The 22,835-nt window shown below is 45.8% G+C and overlaps 1 protein-coding gene across 3 annotated transcripts in view; it reads left to right on the top strand.

The window, feature by feature from the left end:
* LOC140427204 (protein diaphanous homolog 1-like) overlaps window positions 1-22,835 on the top strand; it is a 464,569-nt gene that overhangs the window by 224,184 nt on the left and 217,550 nt on the right. For all 3 annotated transcript variants that reach the window (XM_072512804.1, XM_072512803.1, XM_072512805.1), the window contains one exon: window positions 11,290-11,404. In XM_072512804.1, coding sequence (XP_072368905.1) covers window positions 11,290-11,404 — 115 coding nt within the window. The remainder of the gene's footprint in view (window positions 1-11,289; window positions 11,405-22,835) is intronic.

Here is a 22,835-nt window from a genome sequence, read left to right as displayed (position 1 = left end):
CAGCTGGAGCTTGTTAATTAGTAAATTGGATTAGGCCAGTTTTCAGAGGCTAGATTCACAGTATAAAAGTGATCCCCTACAGTGCAGACTTTGTTTGCACTGAGTGCTGAATTTGGTGCATTTGAGTGCGATAGTGAGAGTTTGGTGACCGAGGGAGTTAGGTGCTCCTTTCATTTTGTTTCCGACATTTCCGCAAAGAGAGCCAGGAGTTTACAGAAAGTGTAGCTGACTGGGAGCAGGGTCGGAGGGCGGAGATCTAGTTAGTCCACAGGGCAGCTATATTCTGTCAGGTAAGAGGGGATGGAGGCTAGGCCAGTTACATGCTCCTCCTGTAGGATGTGGGTGGTGAGGGATACCACCGGTGTCCCCGCTGACTATACCTGCGGGAAGTGCACCCAACTTCAGCTCCTCAAAGACCGTGTTAGGGAACTGGAGCTAAAGCTGGATGAACTTCGGATCATCCGGGAGGCAGAGGAGGTGATTGAGAAGAGTTACAAGGAGGTAACCACACCCAAGGTACAGGACAAGAATAGCTGGGTTACAGTCAGGGGGAAAAAAACAAACAGGCAGAAAGTGCAGGGATCCCTCGTGGCCGTTCCCCTTCAAAACAAGTATACCGTTTTGGATGCTGTTGGGGGGGATGACCTACCGGGGGAAGGCCCTAGCGGCCAGGTCTCTGACACTGAGTCTGGCTCTGGGGCTCAGAAGGGAAGGGGGGAGAATAGAAAAGCAATAGTAGTCGGAGATTCAATGGTTAGGGGAATAGATAGGAGATTCTGTGGTCGCGAGCGAGACTCCCGGAAGGTATGTTGCCTCCCAGGGCCAGGGATGTCTCGGATCGTGTCTTCAGGATCCTTAAGGGGGAGGGTGAGCAGCCAGAAGTCGTGGTGCACATTGGTACCAACGACATAGGTAGGAAAAGGGGTGTGGAGGTAATAAACCAGTTCAGGGAGTTAGGCTGGAAGTTAAAAGCCAGGACAGACAGAGTTGTCATCTCTGGTTTGTTGCCGGTGCCACGTGATAGCAAGGCTAGGAAGAGGGAGAGAGTGCAGTTGAACACGTGGCTGCAGGAATGGTGTAGGAGGGAGGGCTTCAGGTATTTGGATAATTGGAGCGCATTCTGGGGAAGGTGGGACCTGTACAAGCAGGACGGGTTGCATCTGAACCAGAGGGGCACCAATATCCTGGGAGGGAGGTTTTCTAGTACTCTTCGGGAGGGTTTAAACTAATTTGACAGGGGAATGGGAACCGGATTTGTAGTCCAGCAACTAAGGTAGCCGATATTCAGGACGCCAAAGCGTGTAATGAGGCAGTGGGGAAGGGAACACTGACAAAGGAGAGTACTTGCAGGCACGGAGATGGGTTGAAGTGTGTATACTTCAACGCAAGAAGCATCAGGAATAAGGTGGGTGAACTTAAGGCATGGATCGGTACTTGGGACTACGATGTGGTGGCCATCACGGAAACTTGGATAGAAGAGGGGCAGAAATGGTTGTTGGAGGTCCCTGGTTATAGATGTTTCAATAAGATTAGGGAGGGTGGTAAAAGAGGTGGGGGGGGGGGTGGCATTATTAATTAGAGATAGTATAACAGCTGCAGAAAGGCAGTTCGAGGAGTATCACCCTATTGAGGTAGTATGGGTTGAAGTCAGAAATAGGAAAGGAGCAGTCACCTTGTTAGGTGTTTTCTATAGGCCCCCCAATAGTAGCAGAGATGTGGAGGAACAGATTGGGAAACAGATTTTGGAAAGGTGCAGAAGTCATAGGGTAGTAGTCATGGGTGACTTTAACTTCCCAAATATTGAGTGGAAACTCTTCAGATCAAATAGTTTGGATGGGGTGGTGTTCGTGCAGTGTGTCCAGGAAGCTTTTCTAACACAGTATGTAGATTGTCCGACCAGAGGAGGGGCAATATTGGATTTAGTACTGGGTAATGAGCCAGGGCAAGTGATAGATTTGTTAGTGGGGGAGCATTTTGGAGATAGTGACCACAATTCTGTGACTTTCACTTTAGTAATGGAGAGGGATAGGTACGTGCAACAGGGCAAGGTTTACAATTGGGGGAAGGGTAAATACGATGTTGTCAGACAAGAATTGAAGTGCATAAGTTGGGAACATAGGCTGGCAGGGAAGGACACAAGTGAAATGTGGAACTTGTTCAAGGAACAGGTGCTACGTGTCCTTGATATGCATGTCCCTGTCAGGCAGGGAAGAGATGGTCGAGTGAGGGAACCATGGTTGACAAGAGAGGTTGAATGTCTTGTTAAGAGGAAAAAGGTGACTTATGTAAGGCTGAGGAAACAAGGTTCAGACAGGGCATTGGAGGGATACAAGATAGCCAGGAGGGAACTGAAGAAAGGGATTAGGAGAGCTAAGAGAGGGCATGAACAATCTTTGGCGGGTAGGATCAAGGAAAACCCCAAGGCCTTTTACACATATGTGAGAAATATGAGAATGACTAGAGCGAGGGTAGGTCCGATCAAGGACAGTAGCGGGAGATTGTGTATTGAGTCTGAAGAGATAGGAGAGGTCTTGAACGAGTACTTTTCTTCTGTATTCACAAATGAGAGGGGCGATATTGTTGGAGAGGACAGTGTGAAACAGATTGGTAAGCTCGAGGAAATACTTGTTAGGAAGGAAGATGTGTTGGGCATTTTGAAAAACTTGAGGATAGACAAGTCCCCCGGGCCTGACGGGATATATCCAAGGATTCTATGGGAAGCAAGAGATGAAATTGCAGAGCCGTTGACAATGATCTTTTCGTCCTCACTGTCAACAGGGGTGGTACCAGGGGATTGGAGAGTGGCGAATGTCGTGCCCCTGTTCAAAAAAGGGACTAGGGATAACCCTGGGAATTACAGGCCAGTTAGTCTTACTTCGGTGGTAGGCAAAGTAATGGAAAGGGTACTGAAGGATAGGATTTCTGAGCATCTGGAAAGACACTGCTTGATTAGGGATAGTCAGCACGGATTTGTGAGGGGTAGGTCTTGCCTTACAAATCTTATTGAATTCTTTGAGGAGGTGACCAAGCATGTGGATGAAGGTAAAGCAGTGGATGTAGTGTACATGGATTTTAGTAAGGCATTTGATAAAGTTCCCCATGGTAGGCTTATGCAGAAAGTAAGGAGGCATGGGATAGTGGGAAATTTGGCTAGTTGGATAACGAACTGGCTAACCGATAGAAGTCAGAGAGTGGTGGTGGATGGCAAATATTCAGCCTGGATCCCAGTTACCAGTGGCGTACCGCAGGGATCAGTTCTGGGTCCTCTGCTGTTTGTGATTTTCATTAATGACTTGGATGAGGGAGTTGAAGGGTGGGTCAGTAAATTTGCAGACGATACGAAGATTGGTGGAGTTGTGGATAGTAAGGAGGGCTGTTGTCGGTTGCAAGGAGACATAGATAGGATGCAGAGCTGGGCTGAGAAGTGGCAGATGGAGTTTAGCCCTGAAAAGTGTGAGGTTGTCCATTTTGGAAGGACAAATATGAATGAGGAATACAGGGTTAACGGTAGAGTTCTTGGCAATGTGGAGGAGCAGAGAGATCTTGGGGTCTATGTTCATACATCTTTGAAAGTTGCCACTCAAGTGGATAGAGCTGTGAAGAAGACCTATGGTGTGCTCGCGTTCATTAACAGAGGGATTGAATTTCAGAGCCGTGAGGTGATGATGCAGCTGTACAAAACTTTGGTAAGGCCACATTTGGAGTACTGTGTACAGTTCTGGTCGCCTCATTTTAGGAAGGATGTGGAAGCTTTGGAAAAGGTGCAAAGAAGATTTACCAGGATGTTGCCTGGAATGGAGAGTAGGTCTTACGAGGAAAGGTTGAGTCCTTTTCTCATTAGAACGGAGAAGGATGAGGGGCAACTTGATAGAGGTTTATAAGATGATCAGGGGAATAGATAGAGTAGACAGTCAGAGACTTTTTTCCCGGGTGGAACAAACCATTACAAGGGGACATAAATTTAAGGTGGAAGATATAGGAGGGATATCAGAGGTAGGTTCTTTACCCAGAGAGTAGTGGGGGCATGGAATGCACTGCCTGTGGAAGTAGTTGAGTCGGAAACATTAGGGACCTTCAAGCAGCTATTGGATCGGTATATGGATTACAGTAAAATGATAGTGTAGATTTATTTGTTCTCAAGGGCAGCACGGTAGCATTGTGGATAGCACAATTGCTTCACAGCTCCAGGGTCCCAGGTTCGATTCCGGCTTGGGTCACTGTCTGTGCGGAGTCTGCACGTCCTCCCCGTGTCTGCGTGGGTTTCCTCCGGGTGCTCCGGTTTCCTCCCACAGTCCAAAGATGTGCGGGTTAGGTGAATTGGCCAATGATAAATTGCCCTTAATGTCCAAATTGCCCTTGGTGTTAGGTGGAGGTGTTGAGATTGGGTAGGGTGCTCTTTCCAAGAGCCGGTGCAGACTCAAAGGGCCGAATGGCCTCCTTCTACACTGTAAATTCAATGATAATCTATGATTAATCTAGGACAAAGGTTCGGCACAACATCGTGGGCCGAAGGGCCTGTTCTGTGCTGTATTTTTCTATGTTCTATGTACTGTAGTGTATCTTCGCTTTAGCTTTTCTGCTCATTTTTGTTTATTATCATTTTGCCATATTTCTCTCTTCCAGTGAAGTCACTTGCAATGTGATTATTGGTACTGAAGTTTTTGTATCTGATGCATTCCTCATCTCGTAGATGGTGCATAGTTTTTTGGTTGAATCATGCCTAGCCTTCTGTTTAATACAACTAAGTGCAGCATTGGTCCCTTGCCAATGCTGTGACTCATGATCTATCTGAATTATTTCCACCCTCTTACACACCAGGGATACAATTCTATCTTGAGAGTTGACTTTTATGATTCAACTATCTCTTCCAACTGGAATTTGAATGATCTTGGTTAAAAATAAATTATCTTGCTTTGTTCTATTTTACTGTTAAGACCAATACAGGTCCCTTTAGTTTCTACATATTTCCAAATCTTTGACAAGATGTGGAATTGCATCCTCTCCCAAGGCTATTAGGCTGTACTCTAGTTGATGGTACTTAACTGGACTAGATAGTAGACTGTCATCTCAAGTTAGATGGTTGTGCATTCAGGACCTACTCCAACTCTCAAGCAGAAAATCTTCTGGCACTTCAGTACATAACTCAGTGACTTATGGTATAAGTGCTGGATTTTGGCTGATATTCCTGACTTAAAATTAGCTAACATTTCTTTCCTGCCAAAATAACACCACCGAAACAGATTATTTTTCTGCCTGCTGTGATTTTAGTCATTGAGGTCCACAGCACAAAAAAGGCACTTGAGTCCATCGCATCTGCACCAGTCAAAAATGACCACCTTTTCTAATCCCATTTTCCAGCACTTGGTCCATAGCCTTGTGTGCCTTGGCATCGCAGGTGCACATCGAAATGCTTCTTAAATGTTATCATGCTCTCTGCCTCCACCACCCTTTCAGGCAGTGAGTTCCAGATTCCCACCACCTAAGTGAAAAAGATTTTCCTTACATCCCCTCCCAACCTCCTGCCCTTGCCTTAAATCTCTCCCCCCAGGTCATTGATCCTTCCACCAAGCAGAAAGGTTTTTCCCTGTTTATCTATGTCCCTCATAATTTTATACGTCTCAATCATGTCGCCCCTCAGTCCCCTCTGCTCCAAGGAAAATAACCCCCGTCTATCAAATCTCTCTTCATAACTAAAATTCTCCAGCCCAGGCGATACCCTCGTCAATCTCCTCTGCATCCTTTCCAGTGCTATCACATCCCTCCTAGAATGTGGATCCCAGAACGGCACACTGTGGCCTAACAAAAGTTTATACAGTTCCAGCATAACCTCCCTGCTCTTAAACTCTATGCCTCGACTAATAAAGGCAAGTATACCCTATGCCTTCTTAACCACTTTATCCACCTGTCCTGCGACCTTAAGAGACAGGTGTACATGCACACCAAGGTCCCTCTGATCCTCGATGCTTCCCAGGGTCCTGCCGTTTATCACGCGACCAATTTTCATTTAATCAGTGAACTTACTGATGAACCTGCCTTCATTCATGTCTAAATTATTTATATAAACCACAAACAGCAAGGCCCCCAACACTGATCCCTGCGGGACCCCACTGAGCACAGGCATCCAGTCAGAAAAACACCCCTCGACCATCACCCTCTGCTTCCTGCCACTCAGCCAATTCTGGATCCAATTTGTCAAATTTCCCTGGATCCCATGGCCTTTTACCTTGGTCTTCCATGTGGGACCTCATCAAAAGTCTTGCTGAAGTACAAGTAGACCAAGTCCAATTCATTGCCTTCATCTTACACACCTGATCATCTCTTTTTTTTCGAAGAGGTGATCAGGTGTGTAAGAAGGGCAGACATGACCTCCCCTTAGCAAAACCATGCTGACTGTTCCTGATTAATCGCTGCCTCTCCAAATGCAGATTGATTCTGTCCCTCAGAATTGCTTCCAATAGTTTCCCCACAACTGAGGTTAGACTGACTAGCCTGTAGATTCCTGGGGCGGGATTCTCCGAAATGGAGGCAGAGTGTTCGCGCCGTCGTGAACGCCGTTGAGGTTCACGACGGCGGGAAACGGCCCCTATCCCGACCGATTCAGGGCCCGATAATGGGCTAGGAGCGGCGCCGTGTCATTTACACGCGCCAGGCCTTGGAATCGCGTCAAGGTGGCGCCGCACGCATGACGCGGCCGGCGCCACATAACTTACGTCACACGCGCATGCGTGGTTGCCGTCCTCTCCGAGTCCGCCCCGCAAGAAGATGTCAGACGGATCTTGCGGGGCTGCGGAAGAAAGGAGGTCCTCCTTCAGAGAGGACGGCCCGACGATCTGTGGGCACCGATCGCAGGCCAGACCCCATTTGAGGCCCCCCCCCCCCCCCCCCCCCCCCCCCCCCCCGCCGCACCCCCCCAGTGTTCCCGCCGGCAGCGACCAGGTGTGGACGGCGCCGGGGGGAACCCGCCGTTTTGGGTGCACCTACACCACATGGATTGCACAGGGTTCAAGACAGCAGCTCACACCACCTTCTCGAGGACAATTGGGGATGGGTGATAGGAGCTGGCTTAGCCAGCAGCGCCATATCTCTCGAATAAATATTATAAAAAGTACACTGTGTAGGGAGGTGAAATGTTCCCTTTTGCTGTCCACTGATCCCTGCCGCACACTGGGCTTAGCTGAGAGGCTTGCCTGTTCAAATAGCCTGCAGACCTCCATAGGTGAAAAGTGGTCAGTGATGTGTTTACCAAGAGACATGAAACTACACATCACGAGGAATCAAAATCTTCGGAAAGTTGGGGTGGAAATCAGGATTTCAAAAGAACCATTTTGATGGGAAAGTTGTTCATACACATTCAGTGATAGCTGAATTTTCAACACAAACTAAAATCTAAATTGTGTGTAAATTGCAACTGCTACATTGCAGTCAGTTACATCGCATATAATTTGAGAAAGGTTTTGGGTAATTTAAAATATAAATTATTGCTGGATCTGTGACTGATTAATTAAAAAGCAATTAATCCGAGAAAGAAGATAGAAAAATGTGATTCACAGGTTATCAGAAAGCTAGGTACGCACTTGTTGAGTGTCAATTTTAATTTTAAAATTAATGAATAATAATTACTTGCATCTAAATGCTAAGTAATGCTTCACACAGACGTTATCATAGAATCATAGAATTTACAGTGCAGAAGGAGGCCACCTGGCCCATCGAGTCTGCACCGGCTCTTGGAAAGAGCACCCTACCCAAGGTCAACACCTCCACCCTATCCCCACAACCCAGCGACCCCACCCAACACTAAGGGCAATTTTGGACACTAAGGGCAATTTATCACAGCCAATCTACCTAACCTGCACATCTGTAGGTGTAGGTTAGATGGCTTTTGTTTTGGTGCAACATCGTGGGCCGAAGGGCCTGTACTGCGCTGTATTGTTCTATGTTCTATCTTTGGACTGTGGGAGGAAACCAGAGCACCCGGAGGAAACCCACGCAGACACGGGGAGGATGTGCAGACTCCACACAGACAGTGACCCAAGCCGGGAATCAAACCTAGGACCCTGGAGCTGTGAAGCAATTGTGCTATCCACAATGCTACCACGCCACCCTGAGTACAGGAGGGCATGCATGGAGTAGCACCAGGCATACCTAGAAATGAGGTGTCAATCTGGTAAAACTACAGCTCAGGACTACATGCATGCCAAACAGCAGAAGCAGCATGCGATATGCAGAGCTAAGCGATTCCACAACCAACAGATCGTCGGGCCGTCCTCTCTGAAGGAGGACCTCCTTTCTTCCGCAGCCCCGCAAGATCCGTCTGACATCTTCTTGCGGGGCGGACTCGGAGAGGACGGCAACCACGCATGCGCGGGTTGGCGCCGGCCAACCCGCGCATGCGCGGGTGATGCAAGTTATGCGGCGCCGGCCACGTCATGTATGCGGCGCCGCCTTGACGCGATTTCAAGGCCTGGCGCGTGTAAATGACACTGCGCCACTCCTAGCCCATTATCGGGCCCTGAATCGGTCGGGATAGGGGCCGTTTCCCACCGTCGTGAACCTCGACGGCGCGAACACTCTGCCTCCATTTCGGAGAATGCCGCCCCAGGAATCTACAGGCCAGTCAGTCTAACCTCAGTTGTGGGGAAACTATTGGAAGCAATTCTGAGGGACAGAATCAATCTGCATTTAGAGAGGCAGCGATTAATCAGGAACAGTCAGCATGGTTTTGCTAAGGGGAGGTCATGTCTGCCCTTCTTACACACCTGATCACCTCTTCGACAAAAAAAGAGATGATCAGGTGTGTAAGATGAAGGCAATGAATTGGACTTGGTCTACTTGGACTTCAGCAAGACTTTTGATGAGGTCCCACATGGGAGACCAAGGTAAAAGGCCATGGAAAACTGTGATAATGATGAAATTGGGGTTTTCTCTTGATTTTGTTTGGTTTATATTTTTCCTTCTCTTTCATATCTTTGAGTATGCGCCCCAATTGGGCGATATGATTATTTTGGTGATGAACCAGTTCTTTTGCTGTGAGGGTTTTGCTCCTGATGAATGGAAGTAAGCTAACTTGGCAGGGGTATGGGAACCAGCAGGAAGTATTAGAGAGAAATATCTCAATGCACAAGAGGGACAGAGAGTACTATTATAGAGAAAAATAAGCTCATAGATGAAGTAGGAGAAAGATAGAAACAAATGTGCAGGGAAATTACAATGGGAAATTGTGAAGGGAAATGACGGTGTGGGTGGCACACTGGTTAGCACTGCTGCCTCACAACGACAGGGACCCGGTTCGATTCCGGTCAAGGGTGACTCACTGTGCGGAGTCTGCACGTTCTCCCCGTGTCTGCATGGATTTCATCCGAGAGCTCCGGTTTCCTCCCACAGTCCAAATTAGGTGGATTGGCCATGCTAAATTGCCCCTTCGCGTCCAAAAATGTGCATGTTAAATAGATTGTCCATAATCAATGCACAGGGTTGCGGGGATAGGGGCAGGACAATGGGCCGAGGTAGAACGTTCTTTCGGTGGGCCAGTGCAGACTTGATGGGCCAAATGGCCTCCTCCTCCACTGTAGGGATTCTGTGGAGATACAAACATTGTTGACTAGTTATAATGGGGGAACTTCTAATTACCTGAATGTAGACTGGGACAGTAGAAGTCTAAAGGGCGGAGAGGGACAGCATTCCTTGGATTGTGTTCAGAAAAATCTTCTGCAGCAATTTGTGTCCAGTCCAATAAAAAATGATGCACTGTTGGACCTGGGGCAACATTCTCCCGAAACGGCGCGATGTCTGCCGACTGGCGCCCAAAACGGCGCCAATCAGACGGGCATCGCGCCACCCCAAAGGTGCGGAATGCTCCGCATCTTTGGGAGCCGAGCCCCAACATTGAGGGGCTAGGCCGACGCCGGAGGAATTTCCGCCCCGCCAGCTGGCGGAAACGGCCTTTGTTGCCCCGCCAGCTGGGCATCCCCGAGCGGCGCATGCGCGGGAGCGTCAGCGGCCGCTGACAGTTTCCCACGCATGCGCAGTGGAGGGAGTCTCTTCCGCCTCCGCCATGGTGGAGACCGTGGCGGAGGCGGAAGGGAAAGAGTGCCCCCACGGCACAGGCCCGCCCGCGGATCGGTGGGCCCCGATCGCGGGCCAGGCCACCGTGGGGGCACCCCCCGGGCCAGATCGCCCCGCGCCCCCCCAGGACCCCGGAGCCCGCCCGTGCCGCCTTGTCCCGCCGTTCAAAAGGTGGTTTCATCCATGCCGGCGGGACAGGCAATTTATCGGCGGGACTTCGGCCCATCCGGGTTGGAGAATCGAGCGGGGGGGCCCGCCAACTGGCGCGGCGCGATTCCCGCCCCCGCCGAATCTCCGGTGCTGGAGACTTTGGCAACCGGCAGGGGCGGGATTCACGGCAGCCCCCGGCGATTCTCCGACCCGTCGGGAAACCGTGAGCGCGCTGCTGGCGAAATCGAGGATCCCGTCGATGCGGAATCCAGCCCCCTATTGTGAATTCTAGTGTTCAGCTTATTCTTATAGTTCCTGGGTTCAGTCTTGTTTCCATTCTTATTCCAAGGCCACTCTTTAGTTATTAACTTCCTGATATCCCATATTTTCCCTCAACTGGTTTCAACATGTATCCCTTTAGTTTTTTATAAATTTAGAGTACCCAATTCATTTTTTCCAATTAAGGGGCAATTTAGCGTGGCCAATCCACCTACCCTGCACATCTTTGCGTTGTGGGGGCGAAACCCACACAAACACGGGGAGAATGTGCAAACTCCACACGGACAGTGACCCAGAGCAGGGATCGAACCTGAGACCTCGGCGCCGTGAGGCAGCAATGCTAACCACTGTGCCACTGTGCTGCCCTTCAACATGTATCCCTTTTTCCATCCTGGCTTGTTTAAATTGACTTTCCTGATTTTCTGTAGGCTTTAACCATTTTATTTATCTCTATAAAATCACCTCTCGTATGCCCCTTTCCCGTCTGAAAAGCCAAAGGTTCTCCAATCTCGGCCTGTCCTTTGGACCTCAGGACCAGGATTAGTTCTTTGCATTACCTCCAGACCTTGAATACCACCTTTGTTTCTCTGCTGCAGAAAGTGGACATCGAACTCAAAAAGGATGTATGTCTAGCACACTGTCGTTTAGATACACCCTTCTCTAACTTGTATCCTACCAGGTTATCCCTTCATAATTACTAATCTATCTTCTCTGTAAATCAAGCCCTTTACAACGCTCTGATTCTTTTTTTTTCAATATAGCTGGTTATATCATAAACGTAATCTTCTTTGCTTTCAGCTTGTGCCTAAAGATATGAATGAAAAGTGTTTCTGGGTCAAGGTGAAGGAGGACAAATACGAAAGTAAAGAGCTCTTTGCAAAACTCACTGTTGCATTCTCTGCACAGACAAAGTGTAAGTAACTGGTTGGACTTGCAATTTATTCGTTCAAATTTTCTCCTCCCAATTTAGATTTGAATTGATCAAGGTGAAGACTAAATAAGATTTTTTTTAAAAAAGAAGCTAGATGTGAGGAGATAGAACCTTTGACATGCTTAAATTGGGATCTATGGGCAAGAGTTTCTTCGAAGCATTCCCAAGTTTGGCATCAAATTAGTGGGCTCTGTTTTTCTGGGGCTTGGAATGAAGGAACAGCAAATTTGAGGACAAATGTTATAGAACCTAATTATATTGTCAAAATCTTTTCCAATTGCCAAATAATGGAATGGCTGAGGAGAATGGCTATTATTGTACTCAACACACATCTTCAAACTATAAAGCTTGGAAACAGAATAATACCAGCTCCATTGTCAGAGAAACTTGATCATGTTATTAAATTTGGAAAACCACAGTTTAATCATACCAGATAGTAGAATAGTAATCTGCTGAATTATTCACAAGAAGTGGGTTAGAAGGGCATGCTGATGGCACATAACCATTATAAAATTTCCAAGGTCGCTTATAAATACAACATTTAGACAATGGAGATATCGTTAAACAAGTGATCCATTTTGCCTGGCAGATATGTACATGCACCACACGTTTTAAATTCTGTTCAGATTCCACGTCTGCTGTGGTGGATGAAGTATGCATCTACCTATTCTATTGAGATCAAAAAGCTGATTTCAACTTCAATCCCTTACTTGATTAAGCATCACAGTGCACTGGATATAACAATTCTCAATCTCATCAACAGTATGTATTTAATAAAGCACAGGAAACTCCATACCGAAATATGTGCATGCTGTTGAGAATCCTACGTCTTCAAATGAGCTCTTGAATTTCAGTGTAAGGATGAAGAATGGACGAAGGTCATTGCCTGTTGAAATGAATGCCAGACAGGTTAGGGGTAGACGAATTGACAGCACAAAATAACTTAGTAATGCAACACTACACAAATTATGAGAGGCATAGACAGAGTGGATAGTCAGAGACTTTCTCATGGTAGAGGGGGCATAGGTTTAAGGTGCGAGGGACAAGGTTTAGAGGAGATGTACGAGGCAAGTTTTTTTACACAGAGGGTAGTGGGTGCCGGGAAATAAATACCGACTTTGACAGCAGGACCCACATCCTGAAAATGAATTGTAAAAGGAGCGCAATGATAAAGTCTGGTGTCTGCAATGCTTTTTGGCCAGAGCATACTGTAAATCCACCATCTTATCTGGCAGGGAGATCCCAAATCGCATTCAGAAGGTACCTCTAATAACTCCTCTAATTCAGTAAACCATAGAATCATACAATTTACAGTGCAGAGGGGGGCCATTCGGCCCATCGAGTCTGCACCGGCCCTTGGAAAGAGCGCCCCATTTAACCCACACCTCCACCCCATCCCAGTAACCCCAACTAACCTTTTTGGGCACTGGTAATTTAGCATGGCCAATCCACCTAACCTGCACATCTTTGGACTGTGGGAGGAAATCAGAGCACCCGGAGGAACCACGCGGAGAACGTGCAGACTCCGCACAGACAGTGACCCAAGCCGGGAATTCAGCCCGGGGCCTGGAGTTGTGAAGCAACAGTGCTAACCACTGTGCTACTGTGCCACCCAATCCAATGTTGGGGTTCACATGCTGGGTCAAATTTTCGCTCTTGTACACTGAGATATCATTTGGAGTGTGCATTAGGTTATTTTTGTTTCATCAGTGGATGTGGTTGACACTGGCATGGCCATATTTATTGCCCATTCCTAGTTGTCCCAAGAAGGTGGTAGCAAGCTTCTTTCTTGAGTAGTAATTGTATTTCCAACAGGTAAGCAACTTCTGAGGGCATTCAGACAGTGTGATGTGTAAGACAAACCCCTTTGGGTGGGGCAGAGATGTGAATGGTCAACATAATCAACAAACCTCCATAGAGTTTGAACAGAAATCCCTGTGGGATCTTTATCTCCAATTTTATAAACATCAGAGAATGCTGGAAAATCTTCAGGTCTGGCTGTGTCTGTAGGGAGAAGGGTTTTCGAGTCCGTATAACACTAAGAACTAAAGAGAGTGAAAACTGTATTGGATTGTATACTGTATAAGATTACAGCTCCTCACACTCTGCTTCCTGTAAGGATTCCATCTCCTTCTCCCAGTTTCTCCCCCTGCTTCACACCATTTCTGATGATGCCACCTTCAAGATGGCACTTTTGGCCTCAACATTGAGTTCCACAAATTTAGTCTGACCTTTCTCCTCCACCTTGACGTTTTTTATATTTTTGTTCCTATCCAAAAACCCTCCCCCACCGGGCCATCTGTCACTTGTTCTTAAATTTTGCTACAGCTTTGTTGCAATTGTTCCTCGCTCCCACTGTCGTCGTGTCCCCCCCCCCCCCATACAATATATAATTCAACAAATGAGTCCCTCTGCTTAGTTCTGAGTAGAGGGGCTGATTAGCACAGGGCTAAATCGCTGGCTTTTAAAGCAGACCAAGGCAGGCCAGCAGCACGGTTCGATTCCCGTATCAGCCTCCCCTAACAGGTGCTGGAATGTGGCAACTAGGGGCTTTTCACAGTAACTTCATTGAAGCCTACTTGTGACAATACGCAATTTTCATTTTCAAGAGTCATACCGTCTTGAAATGTTAACTCTATTTTCTCTCCCGTCAGATGCTGCCTGATCTGTGTTTTTCCAGCTTTCTGGTTTTTTTTCGGATCCCAGCATCCAAAGTATTTTGCTTTATTTATCAAGGTCAACATCACTATCTCATAAAAAGCCTCCAAATTGGAATGCCGACTCCTACATGTAATATTCATCATAGAAACATTGTGCATATGAAATGAACCAACTTTAATCATATCCCATTGTAATCTTCTGAATGGAAATGGTATTAAAAGGATGACCAGCCACGCCACTTCAATAGTGAAGTAAACAGGAACAGTTGAAAATTCACTTTCTTTTCTAGCCGCTCCTGATAACAGTCGTTATGCACTCGGACACCAGCTCGAACAACCATTGCCATAGTTTTGCTAGTCTTGCATCTTGCCAGTCCTCTGTGATGCATCCATATCTTTTTGTTCGGATTATTGGCTATATTCTGATCACATTGTTTTCTCATCAGCTTGTTCCTGTTCTAGCAGAAGGCTATGGAAGCCAAATCATTGAGTGTCTTTAAGACAGTGATAGATAGGTTCTTGATTAATCGGGGTTATGGGGAGAAGACCAGAAAATGGGGATGAGAAATATATCAGTGATCATTGAATAGCGGAGCAAACTCGCTGGGCCGAATGGCCTAATTCTGCTCCTATATCTTATGGTGTCATGGTTTCAATTGCCTTCCAATGAATTCCCTTTAATTGTATTCTTCATTTGTAAATATTACATGTTGATGTCCATCTTTAGTGGAAACTAGAGTGTAATTGAATCATTGCGAGAATATTGTTTCAACGTGCACAATATTATCTCAGTTATTTCTATTCTATCAAATGATAGAACAGTTCTAAGAGCATAAGAATTAGGAGCAGGAGGAGGCCATTTGCCCACTCGAGCCTGATCTGCCATTTGATAAGATCATGGTTGATCTGATTGCGACCTATATTTTCCTGCCTTACTCCCAATATCTTCTGACTCCCTTGCCAGTCAGACATTTATCTAACTCGACCGTAAAGATATTCAATGACCCTGCTTCCACTGCTCTCTATGGAAGAGACATGAAAGAGAAGATTTCTCTTCATCTCCGTTATAAAAGGGAGACTCTTTATTTTTAAACTTGTCCCCTAGTTCCAGTCTCTCCCACAAGGAAAAACATCCTTTCAACATCCACCCTGTCAAGTCCTTTCAGAATCGTGCATGTTTCAGAAAGGTCACCCCTCATTTTTCTAACCTCCAATGGATACAGGCCCAACCTGCCCAGCATTTCCTTGTAAGACAATCCTTTTGTCCCAGGAATCCGTCAATTGAACGTTCTCTGAACTGCTTCCAATGCAATTATCATAGAAGAATCCTAGAATCGCTGCAGTACAGAAGGGGGACCATTCGGCCCACTCCCCTATCGTCATAACCCTAATCTTTGGACCCTAAGGAGCAATTTTAGCATGGCCAATTCACCTAACTTGGACTGTGGGAGAAACCGGCGCACCCGGGGGAAACCCCACAGACACGGAGAACATGCAAACTCCACACAGACAGCCACCCAAGGGTGGGCTTGAACCCGGGTTCCTAGCGCTGTGAGGCAGCAGTGCTAACCAATTAGGATTGGCCAAAGCTGTACATACTAGCCCAGATACAACACCCTGCACCCTAACAAAGCTTCCCTACTTTTATACTCTTTTTCCCTTACAATAAATTACATTCCTTTTATCTTCCTAATCACTTGCCGTACCTGCATACTAACGTATTTCTGATTCACATACCAGGATACCCAGATCCCTCTGCTGTTAGTTCGGCAATCATTCTCCATTTAAATAATATGCTGCTTTTCTATTCTTCCTGTCAAAGTGAGCGAGTTCACAGTTTTCCAGATCAATTTTAAACTTAGCAGCAAAAGATCTCCCTGGTATTGAAAAGTTACTCTAATGATCCAACTTGCATTTCTGTAGCTCAAGTTTTATTTGTTTAATGGTATTGTGCCCTGGTACTGACAATGACTTTCCTTTCCTTTTCCTGCTTTGAATTTCTCCACAATGGTGACCTGTGCAGCTAGTAAAGGTAAGATCATGTTTTATTTTTTTTTTCAAAACTGGTTTTGTCGATATACTTGGTGGTTCCTCAAGCACACTGATTTGGATATTGCAGCTTCTTGAGCAGACTGAAGTTTTCGAGAGCTGCAAGCGAGGTTCCATGCACCGCGACTGAGCATGTTTAAAAACAGCTGGCCCATTATTTAGCTTTTGGATTGCAAGTTTCAAGTATGAAAAAGAAAACTGTGGAAATGTTTAATACAAATAGCTAAAAAGACCAATTTGGTTAAACAATTGGGCACAAAAGTTTCAAAAGAAGTTGCTAGAAACTCTAATCTGAGTTTACTTAATGTGGGAGGGAGCTAAGCCAAAATAAATCTGTTTTGATTGCTTCCCTCATCCTTGAGGGATTATCTAATTTATGAGTCTGGAACTAAATCTGTTCTTCATATTTCTTATCCTGACTTTATTGATTTTTGGGGGAGTAATATTGGATTGATTATGCTGTTAGTTGCTATTTAATAACATGTGTTGTCCAAATCGACCAGTAGTTTAAAAAGGAAGCCTTGACTAAAGTATTGACTGGCAGAAATTTCATTTTGTTCCATTTTGTTTTTTACTGGATGTGATTGATATTGATACTGCAGTCTTGATAGGTGAACATTAATTTAGATCTTCTTTAATTGTTCCATCGCAATTCCTGGTTTGCATAAAATGGTAAAATTTAAATGAAAGTAAATTAATCCAAACTCTCTTTTTATTGTTTTCCTTTCATTGTATTTAAACCACAAGAAACGTTGCCTACTGGGAGATATTTGTAATAACTGATCTCAATTTAATCAGCTTGTGTTGAATAATTGTACACCTGCGTGCTTGTGGTGAGTTTAGTTTTTATTTAGAGGTGAAAGCTAATGAACAAAAGTTATGTTTATTTATTTGGAGAATTGGTCTGTATTGGCATTAAAGTACAGCTGAGGAGTGAGTGTTTTTTCTTCATTCGGATATATTTATTGCGTAAATATGGCTGGATCTGGTTCTTCAGATTTAACCTGACTTCAGAACCAGGCGGAGGGCGATTCCTTGGAGGAGAGGATCTTGCTCTGCTTCAACTTTGAGTAAACGTGGATCTTCACATTAATTTCTGGCACAAAGCGGCTTTGAGATTTGCAACACTACTTAACTTGTGGAGTGTGAATGTACTCCAAGGCATATGCCGTGGCTAGCCATGATATATTCTGTTTAGAAAGCTTGTCGAATTTTTCATTTTTGGGACAGGAAGAGGGTTTATTATTTACAGATGAAGAAATCATTTGAAGCTGCTTTGTAATGATGCTGTAATATTCCACTGCAATTCCAAATCAGAGTACAAACTTGTTTACATCTTTGTCTCGCAGTATCTTTAATTCAATATATGCAATTTAACTATGCACCTGAGAAATTGCGCACTGTTTCACAGTATGCATTTTGCATGGTTCTGCTCAAACTTTCTTTGCTGCTATTTGAAGAAAAATTATGAAGTAGAGAAATTTCACATAGCTCATTAATAATTAGGTTGTGTGATAGAACACAGCATAATTCTTAGGCTTGGATTGCAATTCAAATGTGAGAATTTAGCTTCAGTGTGGTTTGGACAGTATTTAACTCCACAAGCTAAAGATTTAACACCAAATTGAACTTCATCAGGTGGGGTTGTATTAGGGAGCTGACTGTAGGGGTTCATTGTATCAATGGGGTTCATAAAATGGCCTGAATGCCTGACACTTGTGACATTTCAGTGGTATCTTCGCTGCGTACCCTGTATTTAAAGTGGGGGTAAACCCCCTCATTGTTTTCAAAGCTACCCTTTGTTGTTTTCTCTGAGGAGGCTAACTATTGCATCTGAACTGTCATTGACATAATTCCACAACCCCTAAGGATCCGTACACATTTTCAGTAAGATTTGTAATATGCACTTAAATGTTCCTCTGTGTCCATGCTGCCAGCTTGTGACAGAGAGCTTATTGTTCACTACAGTCAGGCAGTTTTACCAGTTCCAACAGTCTGCATATATTTGACTGCAATTGTCAGTGTTGTTTATCAAAACAAAGCAGCTTTTTCAAGGACTTTCGTTCTGGAGAGAACCTGTCCGTGCTTCATGTTTGAAACACAAATATCCTGATCTGTGGTGTTTGACTTTGTAACGGCAACTTCAAGCGATAAATTAACCTACATGTTTTCACTAGCCAGATAACCAAAATATGATCTGTTTTGACCATCCCTCCCATTTTAAGACTCTTGCTTTCGGAGCATTGGGGGAAATAAGTTATTTTACTAAATATTCTTTTTCCTCCTATTGCTTACACAGCACCAGCTAGTCCAAGTCGATGAGAGGGAGGGGAGATGTGGGGGTGGGGAGCCCTGTTGGCAGGGAGGAAATCAGCGAAATGCATGTTTACTTTCAAGGTGCTTTGAAAAAGCAAATTATAAGCTCCCCACCCCCTCTCCAGTGTGCCCTATTGACCTGTTCCTTGATCTACTGCCCATCCTGTGTCTCCTGTCACTGCTGTGTGGAAGAACAGATTCCCACAATTAAAATAAAATTGTAGCGCGAGTGCAACATTCCATTCCCTCCACATTCACAGGCCTAGCTCACAGAAAGAACATTTGCTCAGTAAATGATGGCCCCATTGCTGTGGCATCACCCACTCCATCTCCCAAGGCCTAAGGGCACCAATTTTGTCCAATGCAATGTCTTTATCCAATGATCAAGGTGCGCACTCTCCCTTTACAAGCCTTCCCTCTTCTCTCTCGCTCTCTTAAGTCCCTCTACCACCCCGAGCAAACATTTCTGACTTATGACCTTATGAATGGATAGATTGGGTCCGAACTGCCCCTCGCCTTTGCTCCACCTGCCCACAATTTGAAACTGGTGTCTCCTATTCGCCTCCGCTTCAGACCATCTTCAACTTCCATTCCCCATTGAATTTCTGGATTCCCCTTTATCCATGTTTCTCCTACCTTTCTTTGGCTAGCCTCCACCACCCACCATCCCAATCCCATACCACTTTCACCCGCTTTAACAAGTGACTTGCCATGAAAACCCATCTGATCCTTTAAGGAAGGAAATCTGGTCTGGCCGACGCATGACCCCAGACCCCAGCAATGTGGCTGACTCTTAAATGCCTTCTGAAATTGCCCAGCAAGGCACTCAGTCATAGCACACCACTAGAAGTGAAACTAGACAGACCATCTGGCATTGACTTAAGCATCGGAAACAAAGCCCTGTCAACCTTTCTAACATCTGGTGCCTTGTGCCACAATTGGGAGAGTCCAGAATAGTCCACAGAATAGTCCAGCAACAGTTTGATATAGTCATATTCACAGAATCCGATCTCCCAGCCACCACCATCCTTTGTTATGTCCTGCCCCACTGACGGGATGATTAACCAGAGGTGGTGGCACAGTCAGGAGGAAGTTGCCCTGCGAGTCCTCAACATAGACTCTGGGTCCCGTGAAATAAGGGCAACAAAAACTCCAGCTTATTCCCACCTATATCCCCCCACCCCCAATGATTAATCTGGAACTAAGGGGTCACTGTTTAAAAATAAGGGCTCTCCCATTTCAGACAGATGAGGATCATTTTTCTTCTGTGGGTAATGATTCTTTGGAACGCATTTCCTCAAAAGGCATTGGAAGCAGAGTCTTTGAATATTTTTAAGACAGAGGTAGATAGATTCTTGATAAACAAAGAGGTGAAATTTTATCGGGGTTAGGCGGGAGGTTACAATCAAATTGGCCATGATCTTATTGAATGACTGAGCAGACTAGAAGGGCCGAGTGGCCTACTCCTAATTCGAATGTTCACATGAATCTGTAGATTCCATGTTGAATACCACTTGGAGGAAGCATTAAGGGTAGTGAGGGCAAAGAATGTACTCTGGGTGGGGGACATCAATGTCAATCGTCAAAAGTAGCTCTCTAGCACCACTACCGACCGAATTGATTGAGCCCTAAAGCATATTGCTGCTCGAGTGGATCTCTGGCAGGTGAAGAGGGAAAAACTTATTAGACCTTGTCTGCCCTAATCTAACTGTGGTAGATGCATCTGTCCATGACAGTATTGGTAGAATTGACCACCACGCAGTCCTTGTGGAATTGAAGTTGCATCTTCACATTGAGGATACCCTGCACCATGTTGTGTGGTACTACCACTGCTTTCGAACAGATATGACAGCTCAATACTGGGCATCCATGAGGTGTGATTGGCCATTAGCAGCAGCAGAATTCTGTACAACCACAGTCTGTAACCTTGTGACATCTCCCCCACTCAACATTACCATTAAGCCAAGGAATCAAAACAAAAACAGAAGATACTGGACAATCTCAGTCGGGCTGACAGCATTTGTGTAGAGAAATGGGAATAAGGTTTCGAGTCTTGTCAAAGCCAGGGAATCAATCACTGTAATAGAACATAGAAAATACAGCACAGAACAGGCCCTTCGGCCCACGATGTTGTGCCGAAACTTTGTCCTAGATTAATCATAGATTATCATTGAATTTACAGTGCAGAAGGAGGCCATTCGGCCCTTTGAGTCTGCACCGGCTCTTGGAAAGAGCACCCTACCCAAACTCAACACCTTCACCCAACACCAAGGGCAATTTGGACATTAAGGGCAATTTATCATTGGCCAATTCACCTAACCTGCACATTTTTGGATTGTGGGAGGAAACCGGAGCACCCGGAGGAAACCCACGCAGACACGGGGAGGACGTGCAGACTCCGCACAGTCAGTGACCCAAGCCGGAATCGAACCTGGGACCCTGGAGCTGTGAAGCAATTGTGCTATCCACAATGCTACCGTGCTGCCCTTGAGAACAAATAAATCTACACTATATCATTTAACCGTAATCCATGTACCTATCCAATAGTTGCTTGAAGGTCCCTAATGTTTCCGACTCAACTACTTCCACAGGCAGTGCATTCCATGCCCCCACTACTCTCTGGGTAAAGAACCTACCTCTGATATCCCTCCTATATCTTCCACCTTTCACCTTAAATTTATGTCCCCTTGTAATGGTTTGTTCCACCCGGGGAAAAAGTCTCTGACTGTCTACTCTATCTATTCCCCGATCATCTTATAAACCTCTATCAAGTCGCCCCTCATCCTTCTCCGTTCTAATGAGAAAAGGCCTAGCACCCTCAACCTTTCCTCGGAAGACCTACTCTCCATTCCAGGCAACATCCTGGTAAATCTTCTTTGCACCTTTTCCAAAGCTTCCACATCCTTCCTAAAATGAGGCGACCAGAACTGTACACAGTACTCCAAATGTGGCCTTACCAAAGTTTTGTACAGCTGCATCATCACCTCACGGCTCTTAAATTCAATCCCTCTGTTAATGAACGCGAGCACACCATCGGCCTTCTTCACAACTCTATCCACTTGAGTGGCAACTTTCAAAGATGTATGAACATAGACCCCAAGATCTCTCTGCTCCTCCACATTGCCAAGAACTCTACCGTTAACCCTGTATTCCGCATTCATATTTGTCCTTCCAAAATGGACAACCTCACACTTTTCAGGGTTAAACTCCATCTGCCACTTCTCAGCCCAGCTCTGCATCCTATCTATGTCTCTTTGCAGCCGACAACAGCCCTCCTTACTATCCACAACTCCACCAATCTTCGTATCGTCTGCAAATTTACTGACCCACCCTTCAACTCCCTCATCCAAGTCATTAATGAAAATCACAAACAGCAGAGGACCCAGAACTGATCCCTGCGGTACGCCACTGGTAACTGGGATCCAGGCTGAATATTTGCCATCCACCACCACTCTCTGACTTCTATCGGTTAGCCAGTTCGTTATCCAACTGGCCAAATTTCCCACTATCCCATGCCTCCTTACTTTCTGCATAAGCCTACCATGGGGAACTTTATCAAATGCCTTACTAAAATCCATGTACACTAATCCACTGCTTTACCTTCATCAACATGCTTGGTCACCTCCTCAAAGAATTCAATAAGATTTGTAAGGCAAGACCTACCCCTCACAAATCCGTGCTGACTATCCCTAATCAAGCAGTGTCTTTCCAGATGCTCAGAAATCCTATCCTTCAGTACCCTTTCCATTACTTTGCCTACCACCGAAGTAAGACTAACTGGCCTGTAATTCCCAGGGTTATCCCTAGTCCCTTTTTTGAACAGGGGCACGATGAAGTTACAGTTAAAATTCTCCAGTCGCCACTCTCCGGCGCCTGTTCGGGTACACATAGAACATAGAAAAATACAGCACAGAACAGGCCCTTCAGCCCACGATGTTTTGCCGAACCTTTGTCCCAGATTAATCATAGATTATCATTGAATTTACAGTGCAGAAGGAGGCCATTCGGCCCATCGAGTCTGCACAGGCTCTTGGAAAGAGCACCCTACCCAAGGTCAACACCTCCACCCTATCCCCATAACCCAGTAACCCCACCCAACACTAAGGGCAATTTTTGACACTAAGGGCAATTTATCATGGCCAATCCACCTAACCTGCACATCTTTGGACTGTGGGAGGAAACCGGAGCACCCGGAGGAAACCCACGCACACACTGGGAGGATGTGCAGACTCCACACAGACAGTGACCCAAGCCGGACTCGAACCTGGGACCCTGGAGCTGTGAAGCAATTGTGCTATCCACAATGCTACCACGCCACCCTGAGTACAGGAGGACATTCATGGAGTAGCACCAGGCATACCTAGAAATGAGGTGTCAATCTGGTAAAA

Source organism: Scyliorhinus torazame, chromosome 7, assembly GCF_047496885.1.
Source record: "Scyliorhinus torazame isolate Kashiwa2021f chromosome 7, sScyTor2.1, whole genome shotgun sequence".
NCBI classification, from domain to species: Eukaryota; Metazoa; Chordata; class Chondrichthyes; order Carcharhiniformes; family Scyliorhinidae; genus Scyliorhinus; species Scyliorhinus torazame.
Note: the sequence above shows the minus strand (reverse complement) of the source record. Positions and strands in the feature narration are given on the sequence as shown.